Source organism: Bubalus kerabau, chromosome 3 (assembly GCF_029407905.1).
Source record: "Bubalus kerabau isolate K-KA32 ecotype Philippines breed swamp buffalo chromosome 3, PCC_UOA_SB_1v2, whole genome shotgun sequence".
NCBI lineage: Eukaryota > Metazoa > Chordata > Mammalia > Artiodactyla > Bovidae > Bubalus > Bubalus kerabau.
Window position 1 is genome coordinate 173,665,406 of NC_073626.1, and position 16,259 is coordinate 173,681,664.

Genomic DNA, 16,259 nt, shown 5'->3' on the forward strand with positions numbered 1-16,259 from the left:
GGCTGGATGCTGGGAACATCAGGATGAGAAGACCTCAACCTTGCCCTTGAAGAACTTGCAGCCACTCTGGGGGAGCATCTTGGTTCTGCCCAAATGGGATTGTTCTCACTGGGAGCTAATGATGCCATCTGACTACCTGTTAGTTGGTGTCAATAGGCACAAAGACCTTTATAGCTTAGCTGAAGGAGAAAGGAGTCTGGGAGGAGGGTAGTGCTAGGAGGTGTTGGATGGCCTGTAAGGACAAAGCAAAGGACAAACACAACAGTGTGATGAGAAGAGAGGGGAGAACCTGGGGTCACCGGCCACCCTCCGCCCCTGCCCCTCCCCCTATGGATTGACTTCAAGACCCAAAGACCAGAGCGGCTGGTAGGGGCAGCTGAAGGAGGGGTTCATGAGATCTGACCCAGCAGCACCGCTTAGGGACCAGAGCTTCCCGCACCCCAGCCCCAAACAGGAACTCCCAGCAAGCCTCAGAGTGGCCTCAGGGGGCAGTTTTCGTGTCCAGCAAGGTGGCATTCCTGGGGGCGGGGGCTTCGACAGTGTGAGGTGGCCAGTGTCCCCTTCGAGGGCTGTGAGTCATCGATGGTCCATCTGGAGGATGGGGAATGAAAGTGTTTGGAGATTTCCCTGAAATTACTGGGGTGACTGTGAGGGGAGGCACAATCCTACAGGCTGCGGTAATTCAGGTCGATGAGACCTGGCTTTCGTCTGCAGTTTGGGAAGCCTAAGTGCTCGTGTGGTAGAGCGTGCCTGCACCTCGTCTTGTACTGGATTGGCCAAGAAGTTCTTTTAGGTTTTCCCATAAGATGGTGCAGAAGGACCCAAACGAACTTTTTGGCCAGCCCAGTACTTTCTGCTTCTAGAGATTCACCTGTTTCAGACCTTTCGTGTATATGGAACCATTCAATACGTGATCTTTGTGTCTGACTTCTTTCACATAATGTTTCTAAGGTTCATCTATGTTGTGGCATGAATAAGAACTCCATTTCTTTTTATTTCCAAATAATATCCTGCTGTGTGAATAGACCAGGGGCTTCCCAGGTGGTGCTAGCGGTAAAGAACCTGCCTGCCAATGCAGGACACGTAAGAGATATGGGTTCAATCCCTGGGTTGGGAAGATTCCCTGGAGGAGGAAATGGTAACTCCAGTATTCTTGCTTGGGGAATCCCGTGGACAGAGGAGCCTGGCGGAATACGGTCCATAGGGTTGCATAGAGTCAGACACCACTGAAGTGACTTAGCACTCAAGCGCACACATGTGGCTAGACCACATTTTACTTATCTATCCACTCATTGATGGACATTTGGGTTGTGATGGACTTTAAAAATTGTTTTTAATTATTAATTTATTTATTACTCTGATAATTAAATGTTCGATAGATCAAAACATTTCCTTTTACTCATAGAGTGGTTCCAAGATCTATTAATCAAAATAGTTTTTACTAAATGGCAAACTTAAAATATAATAATGGCTTTCTTACTATAAATTAACATATGAAAAATATGAAGCTAGACTATTAATTATTTAATATTAATACTATAATTATATATTATAGTATTTATTATAGTAATTATTCATATATGTGGATAAGATGCTAAGCTTGGTATTAGAGCTAAATTTGATTCATTTCTTAGTATTAAATTTTTCACAAGCTTTTAAAACGCTAGTAGTATATCAGAACAAACTGAAGAAACTCATTTGAGATTTTTTTTTTTGGTTATTATGAATAATGCAGCTGTGAACACCTGTGTGTGTCTATATCCTTATGTCTATGTGTGTGCTCAGTAGTGTCTGACTCTTTTTGATCCTATGGACTGTAGCCTGCCAGATTCCTCTGTCCATGGGATTATCCCGGGAAGAATACTGGAGTGGGTTGTTATTTCCTCCCCTAGGGAGTTTTCCTGACCCAGGAATTGAACCCGCATCGCCTACATTGCAGGCAGATTCTTTACCACTGAGCCACAGAGGAAGCCCCTATATACATGTTCATACAAATAACATATATATGTGTATGTATACACACACACACACACACACATATATATATATCTTCATTGCAAACAAGTACAACCAAAAAGTACAAGAAATAAAAGCAGCCACCTGAAATCCCTCACCTGGAGGTAATAACTGTCATCGCTGGCAGCAGTCCTACCAGATGTTCTCCCATTTCTAGTCTCAGAACTTATCTGAAAGGTTTCTTTGAGTTTGGGCCCTGCTTCCTCCCCGCTCATGGGTCATGGATCACACAGGAGAGGGACACCTTCCCCCCAGCAGGCCATGGATGCAAAGTTGCTGAAGGTTCTTTGGGCCAGTGCTCTGCAAAAGGAGTGTGAGTGCACCCCACGGTCTGGGAAGAAAGTATGTGTGTATACAATACTATCATACTTTTATTAACACAGAAGTGCTTGTATTTATTTGAGCCCTCAGTGGTAAAGAATCTGCCTGCAATGCAGGAGATGCAGGTTGGAGCCTTGGGTCAGAAAGATCCCCTGGGGGAGGAAATGGCAACCCGCTCCAGTATTCTTGCTGGGACAATCCCACGCACAGAGGAGCCTGGAGGGCTACAGTCCATAGAGTTGCAAAGAGTCAGACGTGACTGAGCATGCACATGCTTGCACTTAATGTTCAAATAAATAATTATACTCAACCTTTTACTGATGGGGTATGTTCAGTGATGAAAAAGAGGTAGATTCGAGTGGATTTGGCAGCCTTTCTGCAGACGGCCATCCAAAGGCTCCCAGTCCTCCTCCGAGCTGCCTGAGCCCTGGCGGCACTGCAGCTTGCCTGCCTGTCTTTGCTCAGATTCACAATTCACACCAGCCCTGGTGTCCACAGACCCCCCCCCCCAGTGGCCCAAGACCTAAGCCAGGAGAGGGAGCCCCTCAGTGCTTCTTGGGTCTCAAAGCCCACCTGGGGTCCCCTACCCCAGCCTGCGCACTCAAGCCTGGGGTCCAGCTGTCCCCATCCATGGGTGCTTCATGTAGTACCCTGATGCCCTGCCTTTCTCCCCAACACCCCCAGGCCTGTCTGACTTTGTCCCAGGAGCGCCCTTATTCCTCCCAGTGCTGTCGTGCTCCCTGGTATTCATTCGAGCGGAGCACCTTTTCTGACCCTCTTGTTTAGTCTCTAGGTCGTGTCTGCCTCTTTGCAACCCCATGGACTGTAGCCTGCCAGGCCCCTCTGTTTGTGAGATTTTACCAGGCAAGAATACTGGAGTGGGTTGCCATTTTCTACTCCAGGGGATCTTCCTGACCCAGGGATTGAACTCAAGTCTTCTGCATTGGCAGGTGGATTCTTCACCACTGAGCTACTAGGGCAGCCTGACTGTCTTAGATCTAACAAATAGGACACCTGGAACCCTGTTTCTGTCCTGCTCCTAGCTGAAGCCTTAAGGCCCCAGCAGATGAGACCAAGTGATAGAAGAGATGCCTTGGAGAGCCGGACAGCCCCAGAGATGACCGGTCTGTCCATTCTCCAGCTCCAGACCCACTACTTCTCGGCCAGAGGAGGACACGCTGCAGCTGTGAATTCCTCTCAGGAATGCAGTGCAGAGCTCGTGTCTGAACAGCCACTGGAGAAATGAAAGGTTTGGCTGACTCTAGTGGGGAAGCACACCTGTGCTGCCCAGTGTAATGCACAGCACTTGTACTGCCCTGAGACGCACACACACATACACATTCACACTCCATACACTGAACCTGAAATTTAAACCTCCAACACACACACACACACCCCCCCATACACTGAACCTGAAATTCAAACCTTTCTCTCTCTCTCTCTCTCTCTCTCACACACACACACACACACACTCACCCTATACACTGAACCTGAAAATCAAACCTCTGACACACACACACACACACACATGCTCACAACACCCCATACGTATGCTGAACCTGAAATTCAAACCTCACACTCGTGGGATGGGCCCGGCTGCCATGGAGAACAGGCAGTGGAGCGAGAAGCTAGCCCAGACTAAGATGTGTGCAATGGGGCCCTGTCTGGAGAAGTGGGTTTGGGTGGAAAAATCAGAATCTCTGATGAACCTGGGGGAACAAAAAGAAAGCTGAAGGTGTTTTGGAGAGAGGGTGTTTGGTAGCTGTAACATCCAGTGAGGGAGCTTGTCCTCAGATTATGTTAATAGAGACCCAGAGATGGCAGAGGAAGCAGGGGAAGGAGCAAATGGGCTGAATTCTTGTCCCTCATGTGAAGGAGCTCAGTGTTTGTTTGTGATTTTGATTTTGATAATAATATAAATGTGTGTTTAATAATTTTCATGAAAAACTAAATGGAACTGCTAACAGAATTAAAAACAGGATATCTACTTTCCAAATCATTGCAGAAGATAAAAGCAAGCACCAGAGCCTACAGAAGAAAAAAAATTAAATTAAAAGGATCAAAAAACTTTAAAGAACCTTAAAAACACAAAGTCAAAATTCAGATGAAAAAGTTGGGCCAAGTGTAAGCAATAATGACAATAACTGTGAACAATCTAGTTTCCTTATTAAAAGGCAAAATGTCTCGAATTACATATTTTTAATCTAATACATTATAAACACACCTAAATTAAAAAAAAAAATACCAGAAAGGGAAAGAATCAAAGCTTGGGCAAAGATATCAAGCACAAATAAAAATTAAGTAGGGCTGTTACATTCACACCAGATAAAGTAGAATCTGCTAGGAAGTGGAGAGCTCACAGCGAAGGAAGTATTTAAGTGGTGCCTACGTGTGGGTGCAGGCACTCGTTCCTGTTCCCTGAAGTCCAGGTCTCCTCCAATTCTGGGCACAAGGGAGAACTGTGCTTCCTCAGCTCTGAAAAGTAAGTTATGGGCCATGTGACTTGTTTTGGCCAGTTAAATGTGACTGTAAGTCTCGCATCCTGGGTAGAAGCCTTCGGTTCCTTGAACTCCCAGCAGGCTCTCTCCTATGTCCCATCAACTGAGGAAAATTCCTTGGTTTGGAGGCGCCACACTGAGCCATTGAATGGTAAGGAGCTGCCCTGGAGTGTTGCCCAGCCCCATGACAGACAGTGCAAGCGGGAAATAAATATTTTAACCTACTGCAGTTTTGTGTTTGTTACTGCAGCAAGACCTCACATTTCCTATCTAATATATATACTAAAATTGAACCTTAACGTACTGAATAAATAACACCTATATGACTGTTAAAATATAAGGACAAATAAACACCGTATCATTTCACTTACATGTGGAATCTAAAAAAATAAAACAAATATAACAAAACAGAAACAGACTCATAGATATGGAGAACAGCCTGGTTGGGGGGTGGGCTGAGTGAAGGGTGTGGGGGTGCTGAGTGAAGGGTGTGAGGGAGCTGAGTGAAGGGTGTGGGGGGGCTGAGTGAAACAGGAGAGGGTGATAAAGAGGTACAAACTTCCAGTTATGGAATAAATAATTCACAGGGATATGACATAGAACATGGGGAATATGGTCAATGATACTGTAATCATTTTGTATGGTGACAGATGGTAACTAGACTTATTGTGGTGATCATTTTGTAATATATAAAAATACTGAACCACTATGTTGTACGGGCTTCTGTGATGACTCAGACAGTAAAGAATCTGCCTGAAATGTAGGAGACCCAGGTTTGATCCCTGAGTTGGGAAGATCCCCTGGAGAAGGGTATGGCTACCCACTCCAGTATTCTTGCCTGGAGAATTTCATGGGCAGAGGAGCCTGGCGGGCTACAGTCCATGCGGTGGCAGAGTCAGATACGACTGAGCAACTAACACTTTGACTTGCATGTTGTAACGCCTTATAAATAAATTATAAGTGATAATAATAATAATAAAAGAAAAAATAAGGATAAATAGAAAAAAATCACAGTGAATTTTTCTAACACCATTATCAGTCTTCAGTGGGGCAGGAGGGACATGAAGGGTGTAGACGGTGTGGCAGGAGCCCCAGTGAGCCTCCAGACAAGCTCAGTAAAGATATGAACGTGGGACTATTCCTAGAATGGAAACTGCCGGTCACACAGCGCCCACACTTTGTTTTGTTGTTTTTTAAAATATTTTTATTTGTTTGCTTGGCTGCGCCAGGTCTTAGCTGTGGCCCGTGGGATCTTTGATCTTCATTGAGGCAAGCAGGATCTTTAATTGTGTCGAGCGGGATCTAGTTTCCCGACCAGGGATTGAACCCAGGCCCCCTGCATTGGGAGTGCAGAATCTAAGCCACTGGCCCACAGGAAAGTCCCCGTGCCCATACTTCGGACCCAGTCAATCCTCTGTCTCCTACAATCAAGACAATCAGCGGCCTCCGGGGAGGTGACATCACCCCCACACCTCCTGCAGGCCTCATTCTTGCAGGAAGGAGGTGTATGCAGGACCCCTGGCTCAAGCGACATCCCTCTGGTGCTTTGTGATTCTCCCACCCTACCCACCCTGCAGGCTGCAGGACCCAGGCTCCCCTGCTGGCTGGCTTCTGGTGGGTTTAGCCAACTGAAGGCACCAGCGAGAGACTGGGATGGGGCTGGGAGAGAAGCTGGGGTATTTCTGCCTCATTCTGCCCTGCACTGACACAGCTCTGACTCCAGGACAGTCCCTCCTTTTGACCCCAGGGAGAACCTGGCTTCCCACTGGCTCCTCCATCACACCTGCCCACGCCTGTATCGCTTCGGTTAAACTTCCTCATGTGAACCATCTGAGTTGAATCCCTTTTCAGAGGGGACCCTGACTTTTGCTCCCTCCATTCTTACATCATCCCTGTCTGGGGGTGGGCTTCCTTAGTCTGCCCCTTGTCACCCGCCTGGACTAAGAGCTTTTCCTATGGAAGAGCAGGGCTCTTACTAGGTCCTGATATCATCCCCCCTACCCCGGTCACCCCCAGACTGGCCTGCTTGTGTGCAGCCCAATTTTGGACCCTGTTTGGCATTAGGGGAGGACCTCCCATGTTTCAGGCAGAGGTGGGGAGGCTCCTGGAACCTGCCTGGCTGAGGACCTGCAGGCTCTGCCTGCCCAGTCACCATCACTTCTATGGTAGGGGTAGGGTGGTACCTCTTGGGAAAACACAGGCTTGAGAGATGTCCTCCAGGTGTATTTGGGAGCCCAAGGTGGGTTCCTGGGCCCCACCCTGCCATACAGAGCTCCTACGTGTTATCAGCCACAGCATCAGGGAGTCTCAACCAGGCAGACACCCCATTCCTCACCCTGACTCTCCAACAACTGAGAGCTTCAGGGAAGGGAATGTCTTCCTCCAGGACATCCTGAGTCCTGAGGCCTTCCAGGGCCTGGAATTCTTTAGCTTCTGCTCAACCAGCCCCATCCTGGAAGACCAGGACTCCATGGGACCCATCCCTGGAGCTGGTAGGACCAGCTGGTGGCCATCCTCATGGGAGAGAAGCTGCAGGTGCCCCGGGCAGCTCTAATGGTGAGATCCTCTGTGGAGAGGGACGAGGCTGAAAGTTGGCCTGGAGGACCAGAAGCCTTGGACAATACCTTTCGGGAAATCTGCAGGTTTCAAAACTTTTCCTGGGGCTGAAAACTTTTCCAGGTTTCCAGCAGAAACTCATGGCTGGGCTGACGAGGAAGCGGTCGGAAGACTTCAGGTTTAGATGTCAAAGGAGGACTTGCCTTCTGGCAGCATCCTCAGACAACAGGTGAGGGGCTGGCCTCCACTGGCGGAAGGCTGGATTGGCAACAGAGTCATGCGTGTTGTGTGTGTATGTGTTAGTCGCTCAGTGGTGTCTGACTGTGACCCCATGGACTGTAGTCAGCCTGGCTCCTCTGTCCACGGAATTCTCCAGGCAAGAATACTGGAGTGGGTTGCCATTCCCTCCTCCAGAGGATCTTCCCGACCCAGGAATAGAACCCAGGTCTTCTGCATTGCAGGCAGATTCTTTGCAGTCTGAGCCACCAGGAGAAGCCCATCATGCATGTTGTTTGCAGCTGATTCAGGGATGAGAGCTACTTAGGAGGAGACTCTGTGGTGCTTGGGCCCCAGGATCCTGGGTGTCCAGATACCATCCACGGAGAAAATCTTTTTCTTTCGGTGGCAGCTCCTTGAATCCCAGAATTCTCTGTTCCTTGTATCTGGGCTTTGGAAGATATGCCCACTTCCCTACCAGTGAAGCCCACAGTGGACCCGCCGCCTTCCTGCTCCTCCTACTCTGGCAGCACCCCTCAGCATCCTCTGGCAAGGGGTCGGCAGGCAGCACAGCAAACTGAGGCACTGGTGAGCCCTGGGTACAGCAGCCCCTCACCCTCATTGACCTGGCATCCGAGTTCTGAGCTATGGAAGCATGGTGAGACCGAGTAAGAGAGACAGCCCCTAGTGAACTCGGCTCAAAGAAGGGCCCCCAACAGTGGTGGAAATCAAGGGGTGGGAAGAAGGTCCCTTGTGTCCCCAGCTGGAACTTGACTTCAGAGCTGTTTCCTTACCTAGGTGAAGTCACTGTGTTGGCCGTCCGCCCACCTGAGAACCCACTGCTCAGGGAAGAGAGGTCAGGGGCTCGGATGTCCACAGAAAAGCCAGGTGCCACAGGTCACTTCCCTACCCTCAGTAGCAGCAGCATGGGGCTTCTTGGGTGGCTCAGACAGTAAAGAATCTGCCTGCAATGCAGGATACCTGAGTTCGATCCCTGGGTCGGGAAGATCTCCTGGAGAAGGGACTGGCAACCCACTCCAATCTTTTTGCCTGGAGAATTCCATGGACAGAGGATCCTGGCTCCACTGGCCACTTCGCTACCCCCATCCCCAGCCAATTTTCCTCTGGAGACATTTGGACAGGCCCACTGACCCCATGATCTTGGGGCCACAACCACTCTGGATCCCCCTGAGAGGAGTCATGCCCGCCTGGCAGAACCAGCCCTAGAGGCTCTATTTGTCCTTGTTTTCACCAAACTAGGGACAGAAGGCAGACGGGGGAGCTGTCCAGGAGAGGCACATATCAAGGATAGAGTAAGATTAGCTTGAAATGATTTAAATTTCCTGATGGCTTCAGGAGAAGAGGTTCTAAATATTCATAATTTCTCACGCAAGGCTCCAAGGAGCGTATGAGCCAAAATTGTGAACAGCTTCAGGTGAAAAGAAAACCCACATCCCCCTCAAAAAACACATCACACGATGCAAATAGGAAACCAACCACAGAATATGTTCTTTCTGAGATCAGCCAAGCCTGGAGAAAACCACCCACCCCATAATTCCCTGAACTGAGATTCATAAGGTAACCGGACCCACTCTGCAAGTTACACAGGAACCTTCTAAATCTCTCCAAAGCAGAAAGGAAATTTTCAGTTATTTGTTTCCTCTAATAACAGAGAGAAGATGGAGTAGAATTAGAGGGCCCTCTGTTAGCTAAATTTAATTTTAATTTAATTCACCACATCTGACTTCTCAGCTGTCCAGTGTCCTGAGCAGGGCTTCCTGACATGACCAAGATATCAGAATCACTTGGGACAAAAGCCACATGGCCAATCCTGTCCTCGGAGACATGGATTCAGTGGATCAGGCGGTGGGTGGGGGAAGGAATCTGTATTTTTAACAAGATTCCTGGAGGATTTGGATACAAATCAAACCAGAATTGGGAACATGGCTGTTAGATCCATTCAGAGGCAAAATCCTTGTCTCCATCTCTTCCCTCCTCCTCAGACTAATTACTAAAAAAAGAAGTGCCATGAGTAAATAAAGACAGCTTTCAAGATGTTCACGGAATGAGTTTTTTTTTTTTTTTACATTTTTCAACTAGTTAAGACAAAAACATTACAATGATTGACTTCTTTCATTTAGTTACATAAATAAAATTTTTATAAATATCTCTTTATAAACAATATAAATAGCTTTACAACATAAATACATTTATGCATGACATGAATTTACAAACAGCAATGTTTTACAGCTGGTTTTGTCAGTCTCTTAAAAACTGTCCCTTGTCATCACGTTGGTGTAGGTGTGTGTGTTTCATGTATATAATATATATATAATATATAACTTTTTATTTTTCATTAAAAAAAAAAACAAATGATAAATCATACCCCCCTCCCTAAATAATCATAAAACAGCTGGTGTTGTGTATTCCCAGTACCAGGAAAAAAAAAAAAAAAGAAATGTAAAAGCCACATTGCGCTGGAGGTGCTTCCAGATGCGAGGAGGCTGATGACCAAGGGTGACCTCAGCAAAACGCAGCAAGTCCCCAGTCCTGAAACACAGAGGGCCAGGGGAACTCAGCTGAGAAAGCCCAGCCTGCAGGGCACATCTAGAACCTTCCTCCCACTCCAGCTGTAGCAGGAGGCGTAGTCCCTCCACCTCTGCCCTACAGGCCCTGACGGAGGCCTTGCTGCAGAGGGATAAGGCCCTTCCACTCAGGTCCTCCCCAGGCCCTCAGCCGTCACCTGCTGTGTCCTTGGCACCTCCTGTCCAAGCACAGGTGGAACCAGAAAGTCAGCCAGCCCTCCGCCCCCTCTGTCTAAGCGCAGGCCTTGCCCTGGGCTCTCAGTGGGACACAGTGAGGGAAGGGAAAGGGAAAACGCCCCTGCCCACCGCCCCCCCCACCCCCCACCAATTTTAGCTACAATACAAACCCTCGGTCAGGTGCTTGCCTTGGCTTTGTAAGTCTGGGGGACAATGGAGGGAAGGGGGAGAGAAGCGTCTGAAGAGTGGGGAATTCTGGGCCCAAATCCCGACTCGGACAAGTACTTCCGGGACAGCTCTGGAGAGCTTTTTAGGCTTGCTTTCCTCACCCATAAAATGGGATAATAGCCACCTCCCAGGGCTGCCACACATGGCACTGGCAGGATGCCTGGGTAACAGCAGCCCAGTAAATAGCACTTCCTTCCCCGGCTGGCTTCTCCTCAGAAAGGGCCCCTTTCAGAAGCAGAGGAAATGGCATCTCGCACCTGCCCTGGGGAGATGGGTGGTCGTGCTGGGTTAGCAGAAGTGTTTGATGAAGGCTGCATCCAGTTTCTGCTAGTGGGTATGAGGGTGAACGGGTGTGAGGGTGCCGCAGGACTGGAGGAAGGCTGCCTCGGAGGCAGGGTGGCGGACAGTGCGAGCAGAGGGTCCCTGGGCCTCAAGGCCTTGGTGAACTCTCCCCCAGCCCCCTTCTCTGGCCGTCCCATGTGTTTAAACAGATGACAGATGTCTGTGAGGTGTTCATTCAGGCACCCTCCACACCTCGTCTCTGTCATTAGCATTTTATAATCAAGGCTATAACCATCAGCGATAGTCATTTTGGCGGCTGGTTAGCGCCAAAGTCAACTCCTGAGTGGAGACATGGCCACTGCTTCGGAAGAGGTTTCATCAATGGGGAACCCTAAGCTGTCTTTCTCTTTTTAGCCCAGACAGTGAGATAGCCCGGGCATCGCCACTAGGAGGCTGCTGGCAACAGGAAGGATGCTCTGCCTTCTCACGGAGATAGGGGTGAGGGTGGGGCTGAGATGGTTGTGGATGTTGGAGGTTAGCGTTCAGCTAAAAGAGAACTTCCAGGAAGTTGACAAACTTCCTCAGTCAAAGGGGTCAAGAAGTCTTAGCAACCTCGATTCCTCCTTCAGGGTCCTTCTCCCCACCCCCACTTGGTACCCACAGACAACCACATCTGAGAACAAGGAACCTACGGGATGTGCACGGCAGGGGCTTGACCTGATGCCAGGACCTTATCCCATCCTCTGCTAACTCATAATACCATTTGTTTGGATTCTCAAGTTGGAACTTGATGCTTAAATCACAAGTTGAAAGTCTAAGGCCTGTGGCTCCATCTCTTCATTGCTGAGATAGGAGAGAATAGAACAAACCCTTCTAAAGACTGGGGCACATGTGCTAGAATCACAGCAAGTTAAGATCTCAGACAAACGAAGCCCTTGCAGGAAGAGCACACAGCCCAGCCATGTCTGGCTGCAGAGAGGAAAGACACCAGCTAAATGCTAGGGCAGGTGCGTGAGGAGTGCCCCTAAGTTGGGTGAGGCAGGTTTTGTGGATCATTGACAGACATTTTTCAGAGCCCCTTTGGGCATCTTACAGGCCCCAGACCATCTTTGGCTGGCATCTGGCCCTTAACATGCTCATGAGTTCATTTGGGGAGGTTCACAGACAACTATAGCTCAGGTGAGGTTTTCTGTATTGAAGCCTCAGGTGTTGTGCTGGAGAGCTTCAGAGAGGGGCGCTCTTGTCCTCTGGGGGGGAAGACAGTGTGGACACTGATATGGCTTCTGGGATGAGAGAACAGCTTGGTCTGGAGTGGGACAGAAAGGCTGTGGGACGGGGAACGACAGCAGCTGGCCGCAGGCAAGGCTGGACACCGGGAAGGGTCAGATTCTAAAGCAGCTGAATGTCAGTTCCAGAGGCTGGATGTTGTTTGTTGTTCGGACACTGATGGGCAGCGGGGATGGAAAGGATGGGGAAAGGAGGGAAGGACCTTGGCCCAGTACCTTGCCAGGATGCAGCGCTCGGCAGGGGCAGAAGGTAGCACGGGAGTTTCCAGCCTGGTGCAGGGGGAGAAGGCCATGCCAGAAACCCGGGTGTGGAGCCTACGCGTGGTGGGGGTGGCGGGTAGGGGGTGGGGAGGAGCTCAGTTTGGGATATGTTTGAGTTTGAGGTTGGAGCAAAAAAAGATTTATTTTAGTTTCTGTTTCCTTGCCCTGAAATAGTGCCACAAACACTGAGGTTGGATCCTGAAGTCACATGGATTGCAGCAGCGTCAGGACCCTGGACAGGCCAGCTTGCCCACAGCCACGGTTTAGAGACCAGATAAGAACCAGAATGCTCTGGGACTGAAATGCTTCCTGGTGATGCTAACAAGTGGCTATTCTGTCTATTGGGAGGGGGGCAGGTGTCACCCCAAGTCTGTCCCATCACAGGGACAACAGACCCAGGGAGCTGTCCTGACCCCTGGGCTGCTTACTACCCAGCACCATGATGCAGTGGCTGGCAAGTGAACTTACCCTTGACTTGTATGTATGCCCTCCTCCTTTGCTCCCACAAACCCAGGATCACCCCTCAACCTCGCCCCTCCCCCACCCCCAGTTGGAGAACTGGGGCCAATGCTGCTGGTTGCTCTGTGGTCCTGGGGTGGTTGGGACCCCACCAAGCTGTCTCTGATTCTCCAGAGGAAGTCAGATGGGTTCATCCATGCTGAGCCATTTCTGACCTTGCCAAAGTTCCCCGACTACTTTTCCCTCACTTTCTCCATCTGTAAAATGGGATGATAAATGTCCCTGGGCCAAAAGTCAAGCACACACACAGTCCTATGTCCAGATGGGCTGGTCGTGAGGAGGAAAGCTCCCAGGGCCACGGGATCAGAGGGGAACCGGCCTGCGGGAGAGGGTACAGGTTTGGTTCTGGGGGCTGCGCGGGGGTGCTGGGTGTGCAAGAGCGCCCGGAGGCCAGGGTTGGTGGTACTCACCGCCGCCAGGGGTCGCCGCACTAACATCCCAGGCCGCTCATGGAGCCGATCCTGTCCAGCTTGAGGCCGAAGCAGCCCTTGGACAAACCCTTCTTGTTGCCTCCTTTGAATTTGCGCGCGTTGGGGTGCTCGTGCAGGAGGCGGGTCCACGCCGCCCGGGACTTGGTGTCCACGCGCAGGTCCCGAAGCAGTCGCGATCGGTCGTCCTTGAGATTGGCGCCGCCGCCCCCGGGAGTCTTGTCGCCTTTCTTCTGACCGCCGCCCGCAGCCTGGGGCTCGGCCACCTCCTCGCCGGACTGAGTTCGCGGGACCTTCCAAGGGAAAGGACGGGCAGGTGAAGGCACGCGCCGCGGCAGCGCGGGGGACTCTGCGGGGCCGCCGATGGTCCGGCGCGGAGTCCTGAGAACGCCCGTCACAGGTGCCCGGCAGCTCGGCCCTGCGTCCACCTGCCTCGAGGCCGCCGTGGTCCGCTCCCTCGGGGAGCCCTTTGCCCTCCTCTCCTTTGCCCCTTGCAGGGCTGACCACTCTGTGGTCGGGGCTGCGCATTTGTGGACGCTATCCTGAGTCCGGGCTTCGAGGGCCCCGCAGCTGTCCCCCGCGCGCATCTCAGGGGAGAGAGCCGTCTTTCCGCCCCCACTGCTCTCACCCCCCACCCCGGTGCGCCACACCCTCCTAGACACCCCAGCCCTCCCATTGCCCCTCACAGGTTCCGATGTCCCCGCGACAGTACCCACCTTTGGCGGCGCCCCGGGCTTGGCTTCGGAGGGCCGGAGCGAGAGTAGCGCGAGCAGCAGGGCGCAGGCCAGCAGCTGGGAGAGGTGCATGGTGCCCGTGGGGTGCCTGGACGCAGACGAGCGGCAGCGAGGGTGCGCGGGGCGGGCGAGCCGACCGGCAGGCGAGCGCGGAGCAGGCTGGCCGGGCTGCGATGCGGACGCGGGTCCCAGTGCTGCGCGGCGCCGGCTGGGTGCGCTCTGAGTCCGCGGCTCCGCTCGCGCCTTTATAATCCAACCTGCCGCTGATGTCATCCTCCCGCCCACAGGGCCGTCCGGGCCAATGGCACACGCGCCGAGGGCCGGGAGGGGGCCGCGGGGCTCCCCCTCGGCCCCCACCCTCACCCTACCCTGGAGGGATCCCGCAGCTCGGCGGGCTCTCTCTGGATTGCGCTCCAAGCTGCAAAGCGGCGCGCACAAGGGACCAAGGATTGCAGGGAGCGCGCCCTAGCATGCCAAGCGTCCGTGCACCCGATGCCCTGCGCACAAGCTTGGCCCTCAACCCACACGCTCGTCCTGGAAAGGATCAGTTTTCCTCTTTGCAGGTGCAAAGATGGGCTCAGAGGAATTAAATCACTTGACCAAAAGCACACAGCCAGAAAGTTGGCACAGTCCGAAATCCACTCAGAGCTGCCTTGTTGCCAATCTCTTCCCCGGGGCACCTGACGGGCGAGAGGCACCGATGCCTTGAGACTGAGGAGGCGGATGGTGGAGCGGGAGGTTGGGGAGGGAGGCGCAAGAAGACAGGGATTTGCCCGGGGCCGCAGTGGGGAGCGCAAGCCCTACACCACAGAATGCAAGCTTTTCGCCTGCGGGTGAGAGCAAAAAACAGAAAACTGCGGGTGTGTTTGAGATGCGAGTGTTCCTGCGTGTGTACCGAAGCCCCGTGTGCCGGACGCGGTGACTCTAAGTGCGTTCTCAGCCCGGGTCGGCTGCACAGAACGTCCCCGGGTCTGACCCGCCAAATGGCTCCTGTCTGCACCAGCGGGGGCGCGCCTGACCCAGTCTGCACCCACGCGAGGATCCGCAGCGCGGGGCTGTCGCTCCAGTGTCCTGTGCACCTGCACAGTCTGGGGAGCGAGCTTCACCCGACCCCGAGCCGGGTCTGGCTTCTGTGAGCCGTAACAGGTGGTCGCGTTCGCGTTCTCTGCAGCTGAGTGGTCCCGGTCGTAGTTGTCGGTACACGCCCAAGTATCCCTGCCGCCCACGACTCTTTCTCCTGGAAAGGGCGTCTCCGCAGGCTGAGGAGTCATTCGGGGTGGGCGGCGGAGACTGAGGATCCTAAGAACTGAGTGAGGTGTGGGAATCTAGGACTCCGTGACTGCCTCCGAACATGACTCAGCTGGAGAGCAGAGACCAGGGGAGGGCGCGCTGGCGGACCCCTGCGGCCAAGACGACCCGGAGGGTTGGAGGCACCCGGATGACCTTTTTCGGGGAAAGGAAGCTGCTCCCCAGGCCTGAAGGCTACTGAAGTCAAGAGGGACCGGGAGAACCAGGTGTCTCCTGGTGGATCCCACAGCAGAGGCTGATGGAAAACCATATGCTCTCTCTTTCCCACCCTGGCATTCTGCGCTGGAAAGTGCAGGTCCCTTTGTTTAGGAAATAACCTACGTGTGAGGCCTGAGCTTGGGGTAGCAGATCTCCTGAACTCCAAGATGACCATCAGCAGTGTGTCCTTTGTGTTTTGATGAGTTGGCTCACCACCTCCAGGCAGCCACCCTGATTGCCTGTCTATAGTTGCACAGGTACAGTGGCACCACTTTTTTCATTTGAAGAGAAAAGAAGAGATACTGAAGAGGAAGAGGGAGGGATCGCCAGGTGGAGGATGGAAGTTCCCTCTCCTTTTTGTCTATTGGACAAACAGGATTGTTACCAACCTGGAACTTCTTTGAGATTTGCTTTGTTTATACGGGTTTAAGGAGCCAGGCAGATTGGGCCAGGCACGGGGTTGGTTTCCAGGGAGCAGCAGCTACATCCTCTGAAACCCCTTATTAAGGACAGGTTGGGAGCTTCACGGGCACCTCCTTCCATCTGAATATCTGTAGGCTGGTTCTTCCTGCCTTCTGTGTTCCTTGTTTGTACTTGGTGATGGCTGGGTAACCGTCTAGGTAGGTCTCCTCTCTCTTTGAGCTTT

General features: G+C 51.9%; 1 protein-coding gene across 1 annotated transcript; it reads right to left on the minus strand.

Annotated features, from left to right (window-relative positions):
* Positions 1-9,568: 9,568 nt before the first annotated feature.
* Positions 9,569-14,322, minus strand: NPPC (natriuretic peptide C). Its single transcript, XM_055574816.1, has 3 exons — positions 14,090-14,322; positions 13,356-13,666; positions 9,569-10,157 (listed from the first exon to the last, which is right to left on the minus strand). The coding sequence occupies exons 1-2, from the start codon at positions 14,177-14,179 to the stop codon at positions 13,376-13,378; spliced, it is 381 nt and encodes a 126-aa protein (XP_055430791.1). The 5' UTR covers positions 14,180-14,322; the 3' UTR covers positions 9,569-10,157; positions 13,356-13,375.
* Between the last annotated feature and the right edge of the window lie 1,937 nt (positions 14,323-16,259).

Coding starts and splice junctions, on each gene's coding strand:
- NPPC (XM_055574816.1), bottom strand. CDS start 14,179: ATGCACCTCTCCCAGCTGCTGGCCTGCGCCCTGCTGCTCGCGCTACTC. Junction 13,667..14,089: donor AGCCCGGGGCGCCGCCAAAG/GTGGGTACTGTC, acceptor TTCCCTTGGAAG/GTCCCGCGAACTCAGTCCGG.